The sequence below is a fragment of the Sus scrofa genome, chromosome X, assembly GCF_054392235.1.
Source record: "Sus scrofa isolate SSC_HxYL_T2T_F1_AM1 chromosome X, Sscrofa_HxYL_maternal_Yorkshire_Landrace_v2.0, whole genome shotgun sequence".
Taxonomy (NCBI): domain Eukaryota; kingdom Metazoa; phylum Chordata; class Mammalia; order Artiodactyla; family Suidae; genus Sus; species Sus scrofa.
The window spans coordinates 32,452,429-32,479,156 of NC_139401.1; the positions used below are offsets into that span (position 1 = coordinate 32,452,429).

General features: G+C 34.4%; 1 protein-coding gene across 25 annotated transcripts in view; it reads right to left on the bottom strand.

Moving 5' to 3' along the window:
- The window catches only part of DMD (dystrophin), a 2,611,869-nt gene that overhangs the window by 1,764,572 nt on the left and 820,569 nt on the right, over positions 1-26,728 (bottom strand). For all 25 annotated transcript variants that reach the window (XM_021079543.2, XM_085006422.1, XM_085006420.1 and 22 more), the window contains 2 exon segments: positions 13,679-13,771; positions 11,596-11,673 (listed from right to left, as the gene is read on the bottom strand). In XM_021079543.2, the coding sequence (XP_020935202.1) occupies positions 11,596-11,673; positions 13,679-13,771 (171 nt within the window).

A 26,728-nucleotide genomic window follows, 5' to 3' on the forward strand; every position in this document is an offset into this window, starting at 1 on the left:
TGCCACCATTAGTCAAGCTAAAGAGACTTCTCCATATTCAAGAGAAATTCCTCAAGTATTTATATAATCCTTCAAAATATAGTGCATTTAAAAGATCAAAAATGCAGTGAAAGCAAAGGAGTTTCACTGCCCTGCAGCATGTGCTTTTATACTTACACTGTGTTTAATACTTATATAAAATTTTAAGAGTTATGGGCATAAATCATACCTATTTTTTCATTGAAAGATGCATTTATTGAATATTTTATTATTAAATGATGAATAGTTCAATATACATAACATAAAGGGTGGGCTGCATTGGCCATTTTGGTCTTGGATCTCCAATGGCAGGTTTTTTTTCTTCCCTCTCATATCTCCACATTCCAAAGGTTACTTTTTATTTTAAACAAATATAGAAATCTGCATTGGAAAATACCTTTCAAAAGCACATTTTGACCTAGAATACATCTTAAGACTTAGTTCTGGGAACTCACTATAAAGATATCATCCCTAACTTCAGACATATCTATCTATTTGTCCATTTGTTAAATATTTTTCAACAGCCACCGCATGCCACATATTAAGTATTGAGGACAGAGATAAACTAAAAAAAAACTGTTTATCAAATTGCTTAAGGACTAGTGAAATTAGTTAAAATTTTTATTTTGGATGTGAGTATGATAATCATATATCACAGGGTAATTCTTTTTTTTTTTTTTTCAGGGCCTTATCTGTGGCACATGGAAATTCTTGGGCTAGGGGTTGAATCAGAGCTGTAGCTGCCTGCCTACACCACATTCACAGCAACACAGGGTCAGAGCCATGTCTGTGACCTACACTACAGCTCACAGCAACTCCAGATCCTTAATCCACTGAGCGAGGCCAAGGATCAAACCTGCATCCTTATGAATACTATGTTGGGTTCTTAACCTACTGAGCCACAACGGGAACTCCCTGACAAGGTAATTCTTAAAGGAACTGTGTTTTTGTTTGTTTATATACTGCCTCTTTGACACTAAAGATTTGAAGCAGTTCGTTTAAAATATGTCATAATTTTAAGAAAATTAAAACATTAAAGTGGTGAAAGAAAATTAAAGCAAACATAGCAAAATTAAAATTTCAATGAAGGTAATCTTATTGAACATAAGATGTACAACTAAACTTTTTGGCAAAGTAGTTCTTATAGCTAAGCTAAGCAAGATTTCCTAGATGAAATATTATACACTAGAAGGCAACATTTCAAATGATGTTCTCTATAAAACTGTCCTCAAAAATTATTTCACAATATAGAGTAAAAGATTTATATACTTTCAATAAGATATTATTTAACTTGAACTTTTATAAATACTATGTACCTTATACGTGGCTATATAGAATGCCACTTTAGCAACAAGGACCCCATGTAGTAGCCACAGCTTTCCCATTGTGAGCCACGTATACTGATTTTAAGAAAAAAAAAAAAAAAACTTGGCACTAACAACAGCAAAAACGTTTTAAGATACATGACTAAAATTCATGACAATGAGAAAAATTTTAATTACAACATACTTTGTAGCCACATTACTATTATCCCAAAACATCTCCACGTGTACAAATCATAGTGAATGATTGCCTCAATTTTAAGTTGAATATTATTTCCCCTTGATGCAAGAAATGCATAGGGGGCAAGGGAGGGTAAAACATTCACCTTATGAAATCATTTTCAGGGATAACTAGCTTCATTTTAAGAGGAATAATTTCACATTGCATCAGAATATGAATTTAAAGATTATAAGACATGCTTGAGTATATTTTTATGTTCCATAGAAGAATATCTTGAGATAAGTACAACTATTTTTATTGGTACATTTCACAGATGACAAAGAGGATCCAAAGTTATGAAATTGTTTGACAAAGATCCTATAGTTAGTGAGTGACAGAGTTAAATGGATATACTTTTTTCTGGATCCTGGAATGAGTATATATAAGGTGTAGACATATTACAGGCCTATTTCATGGACTGAAAATTTAACACAAGAAATAATACTTGCCTAACATAAATTAAAAATTTGAAATGTATATCTGAACACTACTAGGTTTTATGAGTGATAAATGGAAGCAGTTTTTACTCAAAGATATTATGTTCTGACATACTCCAAAAAATATATTTATGGCTATTTAAGTTTTCGAATACTTAAAGGATACATAAAATACTAGTTTTAAAGAACACCTTAGAATCCTCTTTATCTAAGATCATATGCCAATAAGAGTCAACACTGTATCATTTTTCAGATCAGTGACATTGACGACCATCCAATCTAATTCAGTGACAATTTTCAATGATGTGATTAATTGAATATTTGAACATAGCTGCAATTTGAATTTTCACCCGAGGCTTTTTAAGTACTCTCTTTGGATTTGTAGTTTAATAATGTACAACAACTATCTTATTTTCATTGTGCTATCTCACATTGTATATTTGAAGACACTTGGTAAAATGTTTCCACTTTGTCATAGACAATTGATGAGAGTAGTGTACTGGACATAATTATGAGATCTACAACTGTATCAGCTAATATTAAATCATATTAAATCAGTAAAATCCTTCTCTATTCCCAGGATGTAATCCAACATATATTTTTTGTCAGATTCTTTAAAATAATGATGGAGTGCAATCCATGACTTCAGAAAGGCATTGGGGTTCATAAAGTATACACATGGAAATCTTGGTATGGAAGAAGAGGGAAAGCAAACTGGGATCAACCAATGAATGGAAGAGAGTTATCAGTGCATCTGGAGAACAGTTTAAAACACCACAGGTAGTTAAATCTCCCCACCAGATTTTTTTTTTTTTTTTTTTTTTGCTTTTTTGCTTTCTAGGGCTGCAGTCGAGGCATATGGAAGTTCGTATCTACAGCTGCCAGCTTATGCCACAGCCATAGCAACGTAGGATCCTCCACTTACTGAGTGAGGCCAGAGAGCGAAACTGCATCCTCATGGATACTAGTTGGATTAATTTCCACTGCACCACAATGGGAACTCCCTTATTTTTTTTATTTTTTATTTTTATTTATTTATTTTTCTACCAGATTTTTAATGGCTAAATTTTTTACCAGTGAAAAAATCAATCATTATTCAACTTTACATAAAATGATTAAACATGCAAATTTGTATTAGCAGAAAATCATTGGTTGGAATTTAATTATATCGAGGGGAAAAAAATCTATCAATAAACAAGCTTAAATGACTCATTAAATATTTCTTTTCATCTGAGAGTGGATTGAGTTAAAAAAAAGGAATTCAGAATGTCTGGTAAAGGAGACTGCCCACAAATAAGAGTGGAAAAAGATAAAGGGATGAGAGAATGGCAGTATGAGAGATGTTTCTATATTATCTGAAATTTGCGCTATCTACCTTCAACAAGTCACAGATAAATGGAAGCTATGGATACATTTTTATGTTGAGCTGGTGTGTAGACAAGCATAACCACTCGGTAGAGTCATTCCCTCTTTCACAGGATTTTGTTCTTTCTTTTGTTTGCTTTTTAAAACCACAGCCAACTTTATTACAAAAGAGCTTTTCTCTCAGCAAATATTGTGATAAAGGAATCACAGCACTTACAGGTACTTCCTTTTCAATAAGTGGTTTTCAAAAATAAATTATTGATAGGAAAGATAACTTCATGCTAAAACAGCCACCAGAGAGAATGTAAATCAGAACATAAATGTGGTGTCTGAGCTGTACAAAGCAAATCTGTGAGTGTCATTTAAGTGAGAAGAGAAAGAAGTCAAGACAGAGAAAAGAAAGGAAACTGAAGCACAGGGTCAAATTGAGTTGCTAGTTTAGAACTAGGGACCATTCTAAAAGTAGTCATTTAGGACAGAGGAATAGGCCAAATTGGAGAAGGCTCTAGGAAAGGAGGAAGAAGACAAAATGAACTTGACCTAAGAAGATCTTGAAACTACCACAAGTATCTTTTCAAAAGGAAATTTCTGGAGTTCCCACTGTGGCACCATGGGTTAAGGAGCAGTTCTGTGGCAGCTGTGGTGTAGGCCACAGCCTATGAACTTCCCTATGCTGTGGGTGCAGCCACCCTCCCCCGCCACTGCAAACAAAGAAAGTTTCTAATACCCCTTTAACAACAAATGGATTAATTTTTTTCAGGTGATTTTCAAAATTAGGTTTGTCAATAGATTTGTAGAATTGGGAGGCCCCCCCCCTCAAGCTGTTATCAATTTCTTAAAAGTTGAATCAACTTACTACTGGTTCAGTTGGTCTCAGAAGTCTTTGCAAAAGTTTTGTTTAGTTGTGTTATATGATTTCTTAAGTTCCTTTGGTTAGTGATTAAGGTACTCTATATCCCATTATGTTAATTCTTGCAGTTTATGATTTTAAATAGAGTATAATCCACTTAATTGTTTTTTTTAATAATCAATATATAGTTCTGCATAGATTCCACTTCTGGTTTCTTTATCTCTTGTACTTATTTTTAAAATTTTCTGTGTTAAAATTATATACGTTTGCTTTATTTTCCTCTGTTTTTATGATTGAATTTATGAGATTAGTCTATTTTATTATTTTATTGAAAAGAACTAAGCTCTTAAATTTATTCAGTGTTTCTTTTTCATAATTCATTTATGTCTTCATTTATCTTTTACTACCTACTTTCCTTAGAGGATTTTTTTTCTTTTTGTAACATATACGGTTGAAAACTTAATTTTTTTTTTCCTTTTGTTTTGCCATTTTCTTAGGCCGCTCTCACGGCATATGGAGGTTCCCATGCTAGGGGTCTAATGAGAGCTGTAGCCACCGGCCTATGCCAGAGCCACAGCAACACCAGATCCAAGCCGCGTCTGCGACCTACATCACAGCTCACGGCAACGCCGGATCCTTAACCCACTGAGCAAGGCCAGGGACAGAACCCGCAACCTCATGGTTCCTAGTCGGATTCATCAACCACTGCGCCACGACAGGAACTCCCCAATTTTTTTTTTTTTTTTTTTTTTAATGAAGATAAAGGCCAAGACAAAAATTGAACTTCTGGGTAGAAAGAACCGGGGACATTTCTCATGGGTTTTCTCAGGGAATGCTTTTTCCTACACAAACGTTAATTTGTACTCTTGGTTTCTTACACATTTTAAATTAATCAAATTGAATTTTTAAAAGTATTGTTAATTTCTAGTGTTATATTATTATTAACTATTCGGCACTTTAAAAGTTCTCCTTTTTATACGTTTAATGACATTTTTACTGCATCCTGATATATTATCTGTTTTTTATTTGTATGTATGCCAGAAATTTTTTTTATATATTTATCTTCTCCTATGCCTATAGTACATTTTGTAGTAGGCAAGAAGTTAAAGGTAACTCTTAGTCTGTCTTTCTTTTCTGACCCTGTTGTTCCCTGGAAGCATGGGAAAGAGCATGATTTCAGCTGGTTCCCAAACTAGCCAGAAACCACTTTTACACCCTGTCAGCGAATGGGGAGGTGGTATAGCTTCAAAAGTGAATGGCAGAGTTCCCATCGTGGCTCGGTAGAAATGAATCTGACTAGTATCCATGAGGACGCAGGTTCGCTCCCTGGCCCTGCTTAGTGGGTTAAGGATCCAGCATTGCCATGAGCTGTGGTATAGGTCACAAATGTGGCTCGGATCCTGCATTGCTGTGGCTGTGGATATGGCTTAGGCTAGCAGCGGCAGCTCCGATTCAACCCCTAGCCAGGAACATCCATATACAGCGGGTGCAGATCTAAAAAGCCAAAAAAAAAAAAAAAAAAAAAGTGAATGTCTTCCGGTACACTCAGCAAGGTTGCACCCTATCCAACATTAGGGCTCTCAATGTAGAGCTTCCCAAAGCTTCTGATAGGAAAAAATAAATAAATAGAGCTATCTATAGTGCTGGGTTTTCTCTGCTTGCTCTCCCTCCCACATTCTTCACATCTTTGAGATGATCCACCTAGTCTGAGATGACTCCATCATCCAGAATCTCTTACCCTCTGGCTTCTGGTTGAGTTCAACCAATGAGTACTACTGACATAATATTAGAGGATTGGATAGAGAAACTAAGGTATCAATCTTCTCCCAACTCCTCCAGCAGGCCATGATTTGAGAGTAACTGTATTCTTTATTTTTATTTTTATTTTATTTTATTCTTTTATTTATTTTTATTTTATTTTATTTTATTTATTTTTATTTTATTTTATTTTATTCTTTAAATGCCTATGGTTGAGCTTGTTGTCCGGTGAACCCACTCACAAGATTAAAGCTTTCATTGGTTTAATAAGGTAACAGTTCTCTTTTTGTCTTTGGGTTTAGGGACAGAAAAGGCTATGACCTCAGGCTAGTCACTGAGGTGCTTCACCATTCATTGTTGGTATATATTTCTTTTTTTACAGTCTTTTCAGCTTTATCTTTGCATAAGCTTCTTGATTCATTCTAAGACTTGCAATGATACATGTGGCTTCATGAGATGACTTTAGTCCATTGAATGATCCACACTATATCAGTGGATTATTTAATGGGCTAAAAACAAAAGAATTTTTCCCTGCCTATAAAAGGCACAGCATAGGTCTACTGATATCTGGACCATTCCTAATAATAACAAAGTTAGAATTTTCTGAATGTCTAAGAACTCAGATTTGGATTTGATTCATTTAAACGATAAACTACTGTTTTCCTTGTAAATCCAACTTTATCGAGAGAAGGCTTATACATAATTCACACATATTTTATAGAATCATCTATGTTTTGGCGTGTCAATAGGTAGAAAATAATTATTAAATCTACAGCCTGTTCATGCTATTTGAACTCTCAATTTTTTTCTTTAATGCTAAATGTATTATAATCTGACAATGGTAAATTAAAGGATCTGAATAAAAATATATTCTATCTTTATTCTTTATGGTTTTAGTAGTATTTCTATTATGCAGTAAGTTGTATTATGTTTTAATTATTGATTTTTAACTTTCTTGGATAAAAATGGTATTTCTAAATACTTATGAGTTTTTTTAATTAATATTCCTATATCTGACTTTTAAAATAACTTGTTTTATTACCCATTTAATTTAGAATAGTCCTTTTATTTTTAGTCATTGTCACCTCATTTACAACTAAATTCAAACCCTTACCATGGCTCCCCATGCTCTCCCCTTTCCAGCCCCACCCTGCCACCTCTCTGATTCCCTTCTTTACTACATTTTTTTCCTCCACACAGTCTTCTCCATCAACTGAGTCCTATTTCCAAATGCTTTTTTATCTCAAGGTCTTTTTATCCCCCTGCCTGGACCATTTTCCTACAGATAATCCCATGGCTCTGTCTCTTGCTTCCTTCCAGTCTCTACCCATAAGACAACCTAACCAAATGTCTTCCCACACCTCCTATTCTGTTTATATCTTTTCTTCATTCACTTAGTTATCACTACATCCTATACATAGTTAATGTTCTCTGGTGCGTGACTTTAAAGTCCATGATATAAAGGATTGTGTTTGTTCTGATCACTGACTACAGTATTCCTATCATCCAGAATACAACATGACATATAGTACACAATAAATAATGCAATGAATGTAAATACACTAACATTTTTCTGTTCAAGGTATGATTACTCAAAATCTCCAATCAATGCCTCCTGTAATTCATTCTAATTTGAGAATTTGTGATTTTTAAAAGGAAATTTGAAATGATTCTATCTACTATTTTACTTAATATGCTGATTTATTTATAAGCCTTCTCCAGCCTCATGTATTCATCTGATATAGAACATACAAGCCCATTTTTAGGAAAAAAATTCTGCTCTTGAACATTCTTTTTGATTTAATTGTACATTTATTATTAATGGTAATAATCAGAGACTATAAGTATGTCTCTTGGAGTATTTTCGATTTTCTTTTGTACTTTCTTTCACTACAAAATAATGGAGGAGTAAAAAATGATAATACATTTACTTTTGAGCATTTCTATTCAGTGTCTTTTGGTTTGGGGCTAACTGGGGTAAAGGCTATTTCATTCTAAAGTTTTAGTTTACACTTGAGAATGTTTTATTCAAAGTTTTGTCCTTTAATACAGAGATCTCAGTTATAAGCCATTCCCCATTTGGGCCCTAGCTCAAATGTGATCTTTGTGGAAATGTGCTCTTGAAGGGTTCCTTATTTAATTTAACCCTCATTTGGGGGTCATTCCTTGTTAAAACAAGTGGAGATTGTCAAGATTTTCTATTTTCAGTATGAAATTGGCCTTCTGAGAAAAGATCCATAAACTACATGAATCACATTCTAATTTCGTGTATTCACTTATCATATTTTATTAAACAATTTCATGATAAAATACAGAGTCTATGGTCAGATTGATAAATACAGCCATAATTTGGAGTTTGAGAGGTTGTAAGATCAGGTTTACTTTTCCTTCATATATTCCTCATTTTAATTTTTTTTAATTTATAGTCTACATCCAGAAAACTATACTCAAGTATACAGCTTGATAAATTTCCTTAAAGCAAATGCACCTGTGTAAAAATTACCAGGTCAAAACATGGAATATCTTCAACGCCTCAAAAGTAGGCGTTGTATAGTAGGTATACTTTTGTGTCTCACTTCTTAAACATTCATACATATATCTGAGTCTTTTGCCAAACACTGTAATGTATTTCTGTTATGAGCCAAGGAATGAAATTGTTGGGTCATAGAAAATGTACATTTTCATCATAGTTATTATATAATGCCAAACTATTTTCAGCGATTGTCTGATTTGCATTTACACCAGTTAGTTGTGAGAGTTCAAGTTATTCTATACCCTCATCTACACTTGGCATTATGAATCTAATTTCAACCATTTTTGTCAGTTTGTATTGGTAGCTCATTGTAATTTTTTTTTTTTTTTTTTGTCTTTATGCCATTTCTTGGGCCGCTCCTGCGGCATATGGAGGTTCCCAGGCTAGGGGTCGAATCGGAGCTATAGCCACCGGCCTATGTCAGAGCCACAGCAACGCAGGATCTGAGCCGCGTCGACAACCTACACCACAGCTCACAGCAACGGCGGATCCTTAACCCACTGAGCAAGGGCAGGGATCGAACCTGCAACCTCATGGTTCCTAGTCGGATTCGTCAACCACTGCACCACGAGGGGAACTCCCATTGTAATTTTAATATCCCCAATTGATAGTCTGGTTAAACACATTTTCATATTATTCTGGAACATCTGAAAAATCCTCTTTTATGAAGTCCTTGTTAAAGTTTGTTGTCCATTTTTTTCAATGGATTTTTTTTTTTTATTCAATGAAACCCAAAACTAAAAACATGAACTATAGAAGAAAAAATTAGAAGAAACCTGATAAAATCAATAGTGTAAAGGTGTCATTTCCTCCAAAAGTGATCTATAGACTTAATGTTCATTATATTCAAAAGAAGATTTATGTGGAAATTAAAAAGATGATTGTAAAATGAGCATAGAAATACAAATGGCCAAATAGCCAGAAAATATAAAACAAGAAAAAAGTGGGAGAACCCAGACCAGCAGACAAGATTATAAAACTACAGTATTCCATATGGTATGGTATCCATGCAGGCATAGACAAATAGGACAATGGAAATGAACTAAAGTCCAGAAGCAAACTACATGTGTATTGAAGAAAATTTATGACACACTTAGTACTGGAGATCAATGGGCAAACAACATTCTTTGTTAACAGTGTTGTCATTTAGATTCCAAGTGAAAATAGTAACCTAAATCTTAACCCGTTTCTCATATCACACACAATAATCAGTCATTTCCAGGTGAAATAATGATCTAAATTAAAATTGTAAAATAGCAAAACTTATAGGGGTAACAACAAAATGTAACAGCACAATGGCTTTCCACTGGCAAAAATTCCTTAAACAGGACACGAAATTATAAAGCGAAAGTTTATAAAAATGAGCTACATCAAAACAAAGAACCTCTCTTCATAAAAAGATGAAGTAAGTTAAAATTTTAATCCGCAAAGAAGGAAAATATATCTGCAATACATAAAGGACATATCTAGAACATAAGAACAACTCATAATTTTGATGAATTTTTTTTGAATCATGCCTTTGGTTTCACATCTAAGAAATATGAGGTTATTCTCAAAGTTACAGAGATTTTATTTTATGGTTTTTCTATTTTATTGCCAGGATTTCTTCTGGGCCTATATTGAGAATTGTGAAATTAATAGTTATAATGCATTCAGAAAACCCCATAAATTCATAATTTATAATCAGTTATGTGAAAAAAAAAACCTCTTATCAAAAAGGATCTATGGCTATCTTAATCCACTACTTTAGAAAAGATCCACCAGCCTATGTTTTAATGTGACCTTTTTTTGGTGGGAAAAGCTCAACTACTTCAAATAGATTGAGTCTAATAATTCTTTGAATTTTCTGTGGTTTTCTTTGCTCTTATATTTCATAATGGAATATAGGGAATTGATATTTAAAAAGACATTTTCTAGGTGCCTCATTAGTACAGTAGGTAGCATGTCAGTTTCATAAAAAGACATTTTCTTTGTGCAAGTGCTTAATATAATTAAAACCTTCTCTTAGTCTATATGACACTTATTTTTCAAAAGCTTCTATAGGACTAATAATAAGGCATATATTCCATAGACTATGTTATTCTGATGCAGAAAATTTGAAAATATAGAGTTAATCACTCCAGGAAAATAATAAAAAATATGTTTCTGTAAAATAATTTCTACGGGTTAAATACGACAATAGCCTTTCATAAAATTGACCAATTGCTGCACAGTTTTTACTTCTATTTCCAGAATGATGTCCTCTCCCTGCCAGATGAGCTGAGCAATATTTAGGGGAATATACGTCATTACTGATCTATCACTAATTATGGTTATTTCAAGAGTATGGGATCAATTATTTGAATTTATCCTTGAAAGAGAGACATAATGTAATTAGGAAGCTACTAAAAGTGCCTAGTAAATCTATTGGTTGATTAGAAAGATTATAGGAAGTTAATAAGGAGGGCTGCCTCCAATGTCAAGATAGAGGGGAGGAATCTCAAAATCACTCTGACGAGATAAGAACTCCTTTATTCTACATACTTGTTTAGGTACGATTGTTGATTTTTTCTGTTACCACACATGTATTTTCTTCTAGTTAAACTAAATCAAACATAGAACAGAAAACAAATTTGCAGCTCTTAGGCTGAGTTGAAATAGTGATTTCTCTGTGTAAGTTTCTTACTTGAATGTGTTATAAATGTTGGCTTAATTCAAACAAACTTAATCATCATCGTGTGTGAGCATACTTTATACCTAAAAAAGCTATAGCCAGTCAAGTAAAAGTCATTTGTTGCACGGAACACTGCTATAAAGAACTGAGTTTACCACAGCACTTAATCTGTCCTCCAAATATAACTGCACCACATAGAATCTGAAAAAAACATGAAGTGGCCAATCAGGTCTAGGTCACACCTTTCCCTGCCCCTGGTGCATTTACTTCCTGAATCACATTAGCCACAAGCAGATACACTTGAACTAGAATACGTGCTCTTAATAAGAATTGCTTTGATTTGTAAGAGAACTTGAAATGCTTTCTCTGTATTTGGGGCCAAAGCCCTCACTCAAACATTAAGCATGCTGTCTCATGGCATGTCCAGGGCTCCACTTACATTATTTTTCTGCAAGACCTGCAGTGCTTTGTTGACATTGTTCAGGGCATGAACTCTTGTGGATCCTTTTTCTTTTGGCTGAAAACAAAATGAAACAACACTGACTGCCCAGCAAGAAAAGGAAAATCTTCCAGAAAAGAAAGAATTTATACATTTCACTTTAAATGAACACAGGCCGTGAGGCATTAATATCACAAATTTAAGTACTTATGGTTAATTGTCCTTGTCATAGAAATTTCTTAGCATGAATCAACCACTCCTCATGAAAATGGAGAGTGAGGCAGGACAGACAGGTCCAGGCCCAAGAACCACCACCTCATGTATAGGCATTAGGCAGAAGCCAAAGCCACCTCCTTGTTTTGCACTTAATGAGGCCATGACACATGGAGGAGTGGCAACTAAGGCCGAAACTCCGTAGGTAGCATCTGAGCAAGAAACTCTCACCATGAAGACCATGGAGCATGCACAATAAAATGCACAGATTGCTGATGACTCTGAATGACCTTCCATGTGTGGCACTCAAATAGTAAGGGAAAATTTAAGGGAGAACTCTTAGAGTGCATGTACAGTGGCTTCAGGAGTTGGATGCACAGTACCAGAAGCTGATTCAACCTGGTGCAATCCAGGCCTCAACCCTCCTCTCAATAAATATTCCGCCCCTAATCAAAAGACCCCACCCATTCAAAGGGCTAAAAATAAGATTAAAAGGGGATCAAAAAACCCTGTGGCGCACCCCTCGCTCACTAGGAGGCCCACACTCTTCTCTGAGCATTTAACTTTGCTTCTCCGCTGAATAAACTGCTTCTTTGTTTTCTTGTTCCTCAGCTTCAGTGTGTATATGTGTGTTTATTTTTCCTTTGTGTTTTCTGTTCCTCACCCAAATTATTTTGGAGGAGTTAAACAAAAGTCTGGACTTTTGGTAAAAATTTTCCAGTATCAATAGCATTTTTTCTTCATCAAAGTAATTTTGGTTACCATCTCTCCTTCATTCATGCCCAGTTGTATGATCCTTAAGAAAAATCAGCATGGATAAGGATATTTGCTAGTAAGACTGATAAGTTAATTCCCACACTTTTTAGGAAAGTTTAAGAGAGATTTGAGCCTGGCAAAATTCTATAATGCCGAATAAGCTTAAATGAAATTATTAATATCAACAGCCTTGCCTTAGTCACTGAAGCTCAAAATCCCAATCATCTCTGGCTCTCTAACCTTCACCCTCAATCCCAAAATTCTTATCTTGTCCTGTAATTTGTGAACTAGTGTTTGCATAGTGGATTATAATATATGGATTAACTCATTCATTTGTGGATTTTTAGAATTTCTACCATTATGACTCCTGCTGTATTTACTCCTAAAATGAAACCCACTCTCCAAAAACAATTTTAACTGCACAATACAATATGTTAACTACAGGCACAATATTGTATAGCAGATTTCAGGAATTTATTCATCTTGCATGACTGAAATTTTATACCTGTTGAACAGCAACTCCCCATTTTTCCTATCTTATGTTTAGAGTTCTTAAATCCTAAGAATTCTCATCAAAAGGAAATTTTTTTTCCTATTTCTTTGATTTTGTATCTAGATGAGATGATGGATGTTCACTAAACTTATCGGGATAACCATTTCATGATATATGTAAGTCAACATCACCCTGCACACCTTAAACTTGTACAGTGCTGTATGTCAGTTGTATCTCAATAAAACTGGAAGAAAAAAAGACAAAGGACTAAATACATCAATAAAATTAAATTTAAAAGGTCATTATGTATAAAATCCTTATAAAAAGACATTCAAGAACAAAGATACCAAATAATAAGAGAGAATATCTATTAAATAATATAAATCATGGTACTGAAAATTTCATCTTTTTGTTTGGGATATGACAGAAAACGCCAAAATAAAAATAATATTGCAAGATTGTTTCATGCAGGAATAGGTCTTCTATTGCTACTTAAATTAGAAATTAGTAAATTTGATGGATTTTACTATATCTCATTAAAAACTATAATGAGTTTGTTTCTGGTCTGAAATCCTTGTGAGGTAAATATGAAATTTCTTATAAACACTGTAAGTCACATACCAGTTTTTGCCCTGTCAGGCCTTCAAGAAGGTCTAGGAGGCGTCTCCCATCCTGCAGGTCATTGAAGAGGTTTTCTATGTGCTGCTTCCCAAACTGAAATAAGAAATATACTGAATTAAATAAAGCATGTTTCCAGTGATCCATTTCTGTGATTATGGCTTTTAAAATTTAAAGCTATATTGAAGAATATTGAATGTGTCTAATTCTTGATCTACCAAAGGTGATGAATGGAAAGAAAACTTCCAAGTAAAAAACAAAAAACAATAAATCTCCTTTAAGTCAAATCTACTTAAATATTTCTCTCAATAACAAGAGTTAGAGATCTATAACCTAATGGATCTAAATTAACTCAATTTGTTGAATGCTAGCTTTATGAGGGAGAGAAAAATATTTAAATTATCAGGCAGTTGGGCAGTTCTACACAAAGAAACAAAGACCACAAATAATTTGCCCTAGGTGGGTACATAAGATTTAACCACTTTGTGTACTTGGAAATATAATACATAATCATAGAGGCTTCACCATACTTCAACCATAAAACATGCTTTCTCCACATATACATTTCGCATGCTGTCTCAGAATAATGTATACTCATATTGGATGGCTCCAAGTTTAGAAAGATATGATTCAAAATAAGTTGAAATAGGCCAGTGAAAGCTTTTCCATCTATTTTTTTCACTTCTTTACTTAGGAATTATATTGAGAAAAAATAATAGCCACTAATATCTAATATTTTTGGAGTAACTATTCATGAGAAACACTCCACTTAATGACTGGATCTTATGATTTTTGTGACATTTCTGTGAGATTAGTATTAGTATATTCATCCTAGATGAGACAAAGAGGTTGAATATGTGACCCTTTTTTACAAAACCAGATGATGATAAAACCAAGATTTTGGCCCAGATCTAACTTCTGGTGCTCATGTTCGTTTTATTTTATCATGCTGCTTCCTTGGCTCTTTCCTCCTTCCATTTGATTATCTTTTGAATATTTTATTTCTTTGCTTTTTAGGGCTGCACCCACGCTAGAGGTCAAATCAGAGCCATATATGTGCTTTGGCAAAGACAGCTGTAAATTATTCTTTTGAAATTCTACTCAAATAGTTCTGATTAAAAATTCCAAGGGGAAAAGAAACCACAAAATGCTAAGATACTAGAATTTTTTAAAAAGTATCTTTACTACTTAAAATGTACAGGTAAATCTTAAAATAACAGTGTCATTTTCATGAACCATTACATTTGTCGAACGTCTATAATGCATTGAAAATTCTATTTTTGTTTTCAGGAGCCCAATTTTAGATGCATCTGAGAAGTGCGTGGCTTCTAAACTTATGGACAAAGACAATATTGCACACTGACATGTGTCAAGTTTTGAAGAAAACAAAATGTAGGGAGTTGATAGAAACGCTTGCTCTTATTAAAAATATATATCTAGATAGATAGACAGATAATAAAGTCTGTCAAACCAGGAAGGATGTGGGTGGCAAACTGTTCATTCAAGAAGCACAGGGACTTGAAAAGGAGTAAGTCTTTGGCAAAGAAAAAAGCATGAACCCCAAGGCTTTAAGGATCATCTGGCATTGAAGATATGGGGGCTAGAAAGCTTATACTTTTGGGCAAGGAGCCTAGAAAAAGGTCGACAAGGCAAACAGGATCTTGCTTTGATACACATTTATGCACACAGACCAGGATATTTTATAATTCTCCCTTTTAAATTGGAATCAAATACAACAGAAAGGGAGGGAAGGATTATAAGTTAAATAGATGACTTCAGACACAACTAGTTGGGGCACCTAGAAAGTAGTGAAGTAAGAGAAAAAAAGTGGTTCCTGGAATGATATATAACTTTCAAACTCATACAATCAGTTGAAATCCAGTTTATATTTGTTATATCCACCACAATCTCTAATACAATGCTTCTCAAAATGTTCCACTAAAGTATCTTTCTAGCAGATGAGACAGGAATTATTTACCCACAGTCTGGCAGTATAAAGTACATAGTGACTGCAGGTTCAAAATTTCTGTGAAAGCATATGGGTTTTCTTATTTTATTTGGTTTTTCTTGGCCACACCCACACATAATGGAAGTTCCCCAGGCCAGGTATCGAATCTGAGCACCACAGCTGCAGCAACGCTAGATCCTTAATCCACTGTGCTGGGCTGGGGATTGAACCAGATCATTAACCCATTGTGCCACAGCGGGGACTCCTGAAAGCATATCTTTTAGGTTAAGAATTTATGTAGATTTTTGTCTTCCTCTCTTATGCATGTTTAACTTAAAAGTAATTTCAAGCATTTTGCCTGAAATTTCCCCTCCTATGGTCTAATTAAAGTGATGCTCAGTGAAATGTACAATATTTAGCCCATAACTTCATGGATGTTCAAGTGTTTAGTCTTATTCCTACTGAGGTATGAATACCCCAGGGAAAGCAAAATATCTTTTTTCTCTTGAATGATTTTCGTTTCCTTCCTAGATTCAACTCCCTTATTCCATAGCATTATAGGTATGATGTAACAAAAGCAGCACACATTTCCAGGGCAGAAATAGCTGATTTTTCCAACCCAAGTCTCCTATTCACTAGCTACACGTTCTCGGGCAAGTAACTTAGTGTTTCTGAGGCACAATTTATTCATTAGTAAAATGGGGATTGAAATAATACCACATCAGAGTCTTAAGCCTCTGAGGCATAAATGAAACAGTGTAGGTGTGTTGTACAGACTTGGCAAGGAGTAGGTACTCAATAAATATAGGATGGTTTTTTTCTGCTTTATTTTATTATTCCTTGGCTTCTCTTCCTCTGACCAAGTACTAGATAGAAATACAACTACAGTTAATTATTGAATCTACCAGATAATGCAGAGCTCACATACAATGTGTTCCATTTTCTCTTAGTTTGTACCCCTGTAAGAATGAAAGTCAAGGACAGAGGACATCCCTTCATATTCAATTACTAATACTTGGTGGCACAGGGAAAACATTCAGAGCCTTCAAGCTCTTTATCTTTTTTTGTTGCTGCTCTTTTGCTTACCTTTAATTAAATCTTCTTTTGTCTTCCTCCCTTTTCATCTTATGTGAAAGACATCTATCATGTCTTTTTGTTGCAAGTGACACATCATGAAAATAGTACTGTTTCTTTAAAAAGTCCCTGTCTTTAATGGCCTTCTTTTCAAGTATATGAAAATTATTTTATAAAACACACAAAACACTAAATGCACCTTGGGCTATATGACCTTGTGGCTCTCTGCCTTCAATCCCTTTCATGACTAATATTTCTTTCAAAAGTGAAATTTGGGTATTACTTAGCAGTTTCCTACATTCACTTACATATTGTCTTCCTCCTTCCTAAACCAAATATCAAGATGAAAGTCAGTAAAATGAGATAACAATCTTCTAGATCATTGTTAGAAATACAAAGGTATTCTGTATTTACATCAATTTATTTATATCAAAAAGAAACTCAGATAGATTGATTGGTAAGTGGAATAAACAGAGTGAAAAAAACCTAAGTAAAAAATTGAGAAAGGGACTGAAAGGAATTTGAAAATATTTAAATTGCTTCTCACTCTTCAGAGTTATATCAGTTTTTTAATCTGAAAATATGGAGAGATCAATACCATGTTCCAATAAAAGGTAAAGAGCACAGGAATAATTTAACACGGCCTTCTGGTTACAGAAAGGTCAGCCTCTGGCCCTCTCTGTTGCTAAGAAAGTCAAGATACTTTTCTGTGTTTCTGAATCTCTAGATATTAGAAACATCAAGAGCAAGAGAAACACCAAAAATGAGTGCAAAATTTATGCAAAATTTATTGATAAATGCTAATGACCATCTCCCATAAAAATAATGCAACCAATTATAGTATAAATAGTCAGTTTTCATAGATGATTGTTTTCTTAAGCATGGATTGTAAAAAGTATTTTATAAGAATTTTATTGAGGTATAATATATATATATATATATATATACAGGAAAGTACACATATCTTAAACGTTAGCTCAGTGAATCTTCACAAACTGAACACATTCATATTATCATCACCCCAATGGAGAAAAGAATATGAGCAGCATCCTCAGAACTTCCTCACACCCTCTTCTGTGTATAGCCCTTTCAAGGATGACTTCTCTACTGATTTTGAGCACCACAGATTAGTTTTGCCTTCAAAGGTGTCCCTTAAAAACAGAAGAATAATGCTGGTTTCATATTTCATTTTAGGAAACCAATGACTGAAAGGCACAAGATTTTGGAAGAGAAAATTTGGGAAGAAAGAAAATTTCCACTGGTGAAATATGTTTTACACAGCAGAAGGAAGTGCTATAAAACAGTGAGTAAGAATATTCTCTCTACACACAGAATGCCTTGGTTCAAACCCCAGCTCTGCCATGTTTCAGCTGTGTGATATGAGTAAGTAACTTAATCTCTATGTATTACCTTTTATCATCTGTAAAAAAAAAAAAAAGGATGTACTATTACCTAACTTGTAATGATAATGCTCTGAAGATTTCAACGCACTTAGAAAAGTGCTTGTTCTAAGGTACACTCGATAAATGTCCTCAATCATTAATTTATTCCAAATTATTTAAGCCTAGTAATCTGTATTTTCTAAATTCTCCTTGGAATGTTCAGCTCAAACCAACAGAAGTGGTCAACTTCAGAGTATTAGTATGGGAATTAAATGAGTTAATAAATATAAGGGAGTCCAGCATGTCTCCTGGCATAGGAAATGCTCTATAAACTCTAATCACATTCCCCCCTTTCTCCTTCCTATTAAATGTCATCACCTGGAAACAGAGAGTAGGACTCTCCTTTGAGGGTGCTAGGGTCCTAGCAGGACTTGGGTAACTTGAGGAGAGTTAATAAGGGACAGTTTTACAAACATGAGTGCAGGGTATAAAGAAACTACTGGAACTGGTAATAGAGACATGCAATTATCACTCCTAGATGCATAAGGATGAAGAGAAAGAGAATGGTTACTGGACCCTGAACAAAGAGAGAGCAGAGAGGGTCACTTGACAGGAGCTTTGATATCTGGGTGATGAATACTGCTCTCCTGCAGTGAAAGAATGCCCTTATAGTTCCTCCTCTGATCTCCTGTAAAGGCTCCCAAGAGCCAAATCTAACTGGAAGCAAGAGGGCAAGGGAGTCTGCTGATATCATCCACAGAGCTCAGCCTCCCAAGGAAGAGAAAGGTGGAAAGTGGACCCAGAGTGATAAACCAAAGACATTCAACACCCCAGATAGGGAAAAAAACTCTTTTGATCTATGGGATCAATGTCAGGAATGCCCATGTCCGAAAATAAATGAAGGTCCAAGTGCTCCTCCCCAAAGTGCTTATATTATTTCTATCTCTGGTAATGTTGTTTTAAGAGTCTAATGAATCAGCGGGGCATGTTTTCTTCTATAATAAGGGTAGCAAATCACTGAAATGTTTAGTAGGCTTTACCAGATGAAAATCAACATTCAGCATACATCATTCCTCACTGTCAAATACTTCTAAACTTCTATAGACCAGGAACAGCATTAAAATCTGGGCTACAAAGATAATTAAAAAAAAATTCAAGGTATTCCTTGGAGCTAAGAAGAACTTGAGAGCTAAGTTAGATAATATAAGAGTTTTACAGTCTCTCCAGATAGAAGATGTTATTTGGCAGTAATTTCCTTTTTTTTTTTTTTTAATTTTTTGGGGACTGCACCTATGGTATATGAAAGTTCCCAGGGTAGGTATTGAATCAGAACTGCAGCTGCCAATCTATGCTACAGCCACAGCAACGTGGGACCCAAGCCGCATCTGCGAACTATACCACAGGTCATGCTAAAACTGGATCCTTAACCTACTGAGCTAGGCTAGGGTTTGAACCCGTATCCTCATGGAGGCTAGTGGGGTCCATAACCTGCTGAGCCACAACAGGAACTCCTGGCAGTAACTCTTCGTAAAACATAATCACTAGGACCCATTGTGTATGTTATACTATTAAGTATATAAGAAAAGATTCAACCAGACTGCACTTAGAACTTTCAAAGCAGCCACAAAAATAGTTCATGGAAATCAAGTCATTATTTGTAAATGGTCTATTATAAACTTCAAAGTAAAATGTGCTTAAGCAAAAGTCAGTATGTTTTGTTGTCTGATCAGGTCTATCTTTAATATGCTTTATAATAAAACTGAATTCTTAACCCAAGCCTGTGTTTTCTTATCTATAAATTAGACAGATCAGTATTGCCCTTTTTAGGGCCGCACCCACAGCATATGGAAGTTGCCAGGCGAGGGGTCCATTAGAGCTGAAGCTGCTGGCCTATACCACAGCTCATAGCAACATCAGATCCTTAACCCACTGAGCAAGGGATTGGACCCATATCCTCATGGATACTAGTCAGATTCGCTGCCTCTGTGCCACCATGGGAACTCCCTAGACAGATCACTATTAATTCAAGTGCCAATGATCCTGAAACAAAAATTAGTAAAATTATAAGTAATTTTCTATTTCTAGATATAATTCACAAATAGTTATTTTAAAATATGTGGAAGTCTTACAAACCATGATTTAGCTAATTCTCTTATATCACCTTTAAAGGTCTCCTATAAATGTAAAATTCTGAAAGTTAAATTCATTTTTTTTCCTGAATCACAAAGGTATGATTTAAGCTTAAGATAGACAGTGAAGGAAATGGTAGTTGGATATCTTCTATTGTGTAGAGGCTTTTATAACAGAAAAAGTACAGTATAAGTTTTGCAAGATGAAGCACTTCATTTCAAAGCATCTAAATAACACTCTGATTCTTCGAAAAGAAAAAAAAAATACTGTGACACAATGGGTACACTCACTAGAGAAATGCCAACTATTAGCACTTAGCTTCAGGCAAAATGCAGAGGGAGAAAGAGCTAGTCAGGCTGTTCAGATCCAGTAGAATGAGATTTTATGGGCAAAGAACATATGAAGATGCTTTTAAATAATACATGTAAATTTTATTTGTAAAATTAACATTGCTACAATTTCTGAAAGACACTGCAGTGCAATTGTGTGTGGACAATTATGTGACAAAACACAGCCTCTTCCTAATCATTCCCTGCCCCAACCTACTAGAAAGTCAGAACCACTCATTCTCTCTCCTTCCATGGCTATAAGGTGGGTCTGGCAATAACAGTGCCAAATCAAGAGAACAGGAAACATACAGAAAGGACAAAATTCACATAGGACAGAATAGTTAAATAAGAGCTTCTGTCCCTACACTAAAAACCTAGAAGGCTGTAAATCAACATATAATAAATATAATTCTTAAAATTGATGAGGATTAAATCATAGTTAATAAAGGGAAAATTTTACTTGTGAATTTTGTGCAGTTATTTCCTGAGAGATCCACTCAAGCATATCAATTACTTATTGAAAGTTTTCCATGTGAGATTCATGTAGTTACATCTTAAAGAATACAGCATCTTGGAGTTCCTGTTGCGGCTCAGCAGGTTAAGAACCCAAGTAGTATCCATGAGGATGCAGATTCAATCTCTGGCCTCACTCAGTGGGTTAAAGATCCAGGGCTGCCGTGAGCTGTGGTGTAGGTCGCAGATGCAGCTCAGATCTCTTATTGCTGTGGCTGTGGTGTAGGCCAGCAGCTGCAGCTCTGACTCAACCCCTAGCCGGGGAACTTACATATGAGAGGTTCCTTCCTTTAGGGCAGGTGCAGCCCTAAAAAAAAAAAGAATATAGCATATGGGGTCAAATAGGCCTTCACTTAAATGCAGTCCTAGCATTTCACAACTGTATGAACTTGGATAAATGATTTAGTATTTTGCTTATTTTCCTCCTGTGTCAAGGAGAAAGAGTAGCTAAATTATTCAACTAAATGTAACAGACATTATTCAACTACTTTCTATTGTGCCTGGTGCTGGGAATAATCGGGAAGATAAAAGATTAAAAAAAAAAAGACAGATTGCCATTGTTTTTGTAGTTTTAGTCACAATCTAGGAAGGATGTATCATAAAAGCAAATATAAGTATTATAATTCTCTCAATAGTGGTGTTATAAGTATGGGGCCAGCACAAATAAGAGAGATGTCATCTTTACTTGAGAGAATAAGAGAAGCAAAAATCCTAGAACTGAATTTACAATGTTAAGTAGGAAATTAACAAGTAGCTATGGAAGGAGGAAAAGAATGACAAGCGGAGGGACATTTCAGATGCTAAGGACTGGATAAATTAAATTATTTTAAACCACGATAAATCAGGTCCTAGAAGACAGGTACATGGAGGGAGGGAGAGGATGAGACTTGGGCTGTATGAGAGGCCACAGAAAAGAGATCTCAGTCAGCCAATGCAAAGGGGTTTGAGCAAAAATCTAATGGTCTTTTGTTTTCATTCTTCTGAATAGGGTATGTAATCTTGAAGTGTTTACCATATTTTTCACATTAATATTTAGACTGATGTTTTAAGGTAGTTAATATTGTTTAGGAAAAACCAATATTGGCATTGTTTACAGGCTAATTTTTGAGTCCTAATAATTCAAGAGAATTATTTTTGTGTGGAAATATTACTTGACAAGGGAGTCATGTTGTTTAAGAGTAAGTGCTCTATGTTACAAATATGAGCTCCTTAAAATTCTAAGCAGGTATCTGCCTTTCCACTGGAACTTGTTTTTGCATAAGCAGAGGTCACCATCTATGGTAGATTAATCCCCAAACTGAGCCAAATATTTCATCCTTTCCAGAATCCACACCCTTTGCAATGGTACTTTGCTGCTCCTCTCATGAAGAGGTGGTTTCTATTTCTCTACCTCTGGAATCTGGGCTGGCCATTGCCTTGCTTTGGCCAAGAGAATGCAGTGGAAATGATGGTGTTCCACTTCCAAATGTAGGCCTCACAAAACACTTTTTTTCTCTTGTTCATGCCCCTCCTTTATCATATTAACACACCTGAGCCAAATAGCTGGAAGGTGAGACATGTGAAGCAGAAGCAAGTTACCCCAAGTAGTCCCAGATGAAGCCACCCCAGACAGGCTGACAACCAGACATGTCACAGAGTGCAGCCAAGATCAGCAAAGCCACCTGGAAAAACCATAGCTACCTAGGGACACATGAATAATCCCAGTGAGAGTTGAATATCTGAAAGAATAATAAATACCTGTTATTTTAAACTACTGAGTTGCAGGGTAGCTTGTTACACAGCAATAGCTGATACATGTTCATATATGAATGTTTGTTTCTACACAAGAGCAAGAAGTCTAAAAAATCAAACTTTTATAAAGATGGAAAAATTATTTATGTGATGTTTTTAAAAGATCCCTTAGAATTTTTGTGAAAAAGAACTTTAAGCTAGCAAACACTTCATTGATGAAACTAAATATTGGCAAAAAGTCACTGTCTGTAGAGATGTGAGTTAATGAATTATCTGGAAAAGAGCACAGTCAATATACTCTACAGAGATCCTTCAATGCCATCTTAAAAAAAAATACATAGTTCAACAAAGCCCCTCTGCCCCCCCCCTTTTTTTGGCCACATTCACAGCACATGGAAGTTCCCTGGCCAGGGATCAAACTTGCACTGCAGCAGCTACCCAAGCCAATCCAGTGACAAGGTCAGATTCTTAACCCCCTACACCACAAAAGAACTCCAACAAAGCCCTATTTTTAAAAATTCTCATCTTCATCAAACAACAACAAAAAATAATAATGTCAACTTCAAAAGACTTATAATGCTACCTTTAATAAATATGTGTTTTTTAACTCTTCTGTGGTAGTTATATATTATAAACACAAAAAAATTTATTCCTTGCTCAACGTGTTCATTCAAAGTTCACTTGAATCTTATGAGAAGTTAAAGAAAAGAAAACTTTTTATTCTTCTATTTGCTCTGTTTTATTCTTCTATTTGCTCTGTTTTATTCTTCTATTTGCTCTATTTTATTCTTCTATTTGCTTCTATTTTTACTCTGTTGTCACTTTAGATAAAAATTCCTGTTTATCTAATTTTCTTCATTCTAAGTTCTAATTTGTAGTGGTTTATCATTCAGACATCTTCAAAATAAAAATAGTGAGTCAAAAAGACTTCTCTGTGAATTAAACTGTCACCTCTGGTTAGTGTTTCTGAATAATACATTTTTAAATAAATTAAGCTGAATGAGAACCAAAGGGAAAAAGTTAGGTTTGGCAATTTTTCCTCCCAAAGCTAATGAGATAAATTTTAAATTGTCTTGTAGATTAATTAAAAAAATCTTAATAGGTATCTGTTTATTTCAAAAATAGAAAAAAATACTTTAGTAAACTCTTTAAACAGATGTTTTACCAGGGTTTTTCTACTATTACATGACTTAACTTTAAGAGGTGGCTAATTCAGTAATTTATTTTTATCAACACCAAGCATTTGATAATTATAAAACACTGCTGTGTAAAATGTTTTATTTTATGAACACAGCAACTGTCCAAAAATATTACTGAGCAAAAAGGAAACTTAAACCTCTTGGTTTAAAAATATAATAATTTACCAGATTTTTTATAAAGCATACCGATACCTATCAATTATTTAAATGGTGGTTTTATTTAAAAGGTTCGTTCTCACTCAACTGGTTGAATGACCTTTCTTAGTCTTTTAAATTTAAATACTACTAGGAATGCATTAGCAAACTTCTATTGAACTTAGATTGTAAGATCCAAGATGGATGTTTAAACATAAACTTAACCTTAAATTCAAAATAGAAAAAAATTAATTTTAATTGTTTGGTTTTAAAAATGGCTACTTCCCCTGCTGTATAGCACTGGGAACTATATCTAGTCACTTATGATGGAGCCTGGTGGAGGATAGTGTGAAAAAAAGAATGTATATATGTATGTGTGACTGGGTCACTTTGCTGTACAGTAGAAAACTGAACACTGTAAACCAGCTATAATGGAAAAAATAAAAATCATTAAAAAAATGGCTCTTTCTGATTTTAAAACTAGTGAATATACTTCTATGAAAAACTATACATAGCAAAATATCACAAAGAAATAAAAGGTATAATCTCAACACTCAACCACTATATTTTTGAACAGATTTTTTTTTATTCAGATACAAGCACTTTTTTTTCAAACTTGAATTGTCTTATACTCTAGTCCTTCTCTTCCTCTCTGTATTCCTCTTCTCTTCTTCCTCCTTCATTCCCTACTCTCTCTTCCTTCATCAACCCAAGTGCCAACATTTTTAAGTGTTTCTTAATTAAACCAAGATGTTCTAAGAATTTTAAGATCCGTATAAAACTTATTGTTTGATATTAGAAGGAATTTGTGAAAAAGGTATATTTCTACTTTTTTAGACATGAGAGTATTAAGATTCAGAAGTCTTAAGTAAATTCATCAATGTGTTTATTCTTAGATTCAAATCTATTTCCTCTAATTCTGAAAGCTATAGCTTTGTCCCTACACCACATTCTTCTTTTTGTTTGTTGATTTTATTGAACTTCCTATGATAAACGTTTCCCTGCATAACTAAACAAAATCTATAAAATTTTATTTTGAAAAAAAGAGGGCATCGTGGTGAAGTCTGCATGTATAATCTATTAAAAATAGATTCTTATATTGGCATCTTCCGAACTATTAAGTTGCTCACAGCTATGTTTATCTTAGACCGTGTTATCAGGTGCAAAACTAAAATGTGTTTGCATCTACGATGAAGAGACAACTCTTCAAATCTAGCCAATTTGAGAGTTTGCAAACCATAGTAGACCCTCTAGATATTTATAATCACGTATCTTGGAATTATTCTGACTTTCTCATTTTATGGAATATATTAAGTATGGTATGACTGTTTTGAGAAGAAGGATTTAGAAGCTAATTTATCAAAATCCTATTCTTTGATGTTTATGTTTATCAACCTTTGATAATTCTGTCCATTTCCCATTTCATCCCTAATATAATTGTGTTGGCAAACCATGAGGAAATAAGAATTGCTTCATAACGAATGTGTAGAAAAAATAATACAGAACACTAAATATAGTTGTCTGTTTTAGCTCACAAAACAGGCATCATCTTGTACAGTAACACTTCAATTACTACCAACAAACTTCTCATAACCCTATTTTAACAGCTCCTTAGAGGCACTTAAAAATACACATGATCATTAAAATGGACTCTGCTTTCTTTAATGTAATCTTTAGTGACTAAAATCAATTTGACCACAAATTAGTCTTTAAAAACCAATGGGGCTTAATATGGGAAAAACAGTCATGGTAAAGTGCTACAATCTTCTTGTATTTTTATTCATGATCTATCATGAATTGAAGAATAATAACAACTCTAATATTTTAAGGATAAACACTTGTTCAACTGACACATAGCAGATAGTACATGGCAATAATAATCAAAATTAGAAACAAAACAAAATGATGCAGAAACATAATATTCCCAGTTTTACAAAACCTAATGGCAGTAATAAATGACATGACTTGTCAATGTCTAATGTACACACCTGGGATGAAACTGTCATTAATATTACCCAGAATTACATTGAACAAAATTGTCAGTTGGAACCAGAATCTAATCAATAATGAAGTTCAGACTCATTGTTTTTTGTTTGTTTGCTTGGTCTATGTTTTGAAGATTCTGCATACCATATCCTATCGTTCTTAAAATGCCTTTTCCTTGGTTCCTTGCTGTAAGCCTCAATTCCAGTTCTGGATAGAACCACCCTCCCCCAACCTCTGTGATCCCTTTTTCATATATTTTCCATATATTTATTACTTTCAATCTTGGTCCATTTTTCTTCTCATCCTTACCATCAGTCCACATTCTAACTCTTTCCTCAGTATCTTCTGAAACCCTAAAATGTTATCGACAGTTGCCTTTAGGCCCTCAGTCTCAGTTACCCTACCACAGACTCCTCTTTGAATTTAATCCTCAATTTCATTTTTCTGAAATCATAACAGGTTAAAGGCTTGCTTCCTTCTTCCCCTATGATTTAAACTTTTGAGTGCCATCCAAATTCACATGTTGAAATACCAATGCCCAATGTGATGGTATTAGGAGGTGGAGAACTTTGGGAGCTATTTAAGTCATGAGGGTGGAGCCCTCATAAATGAGATTAGTGCCCTTA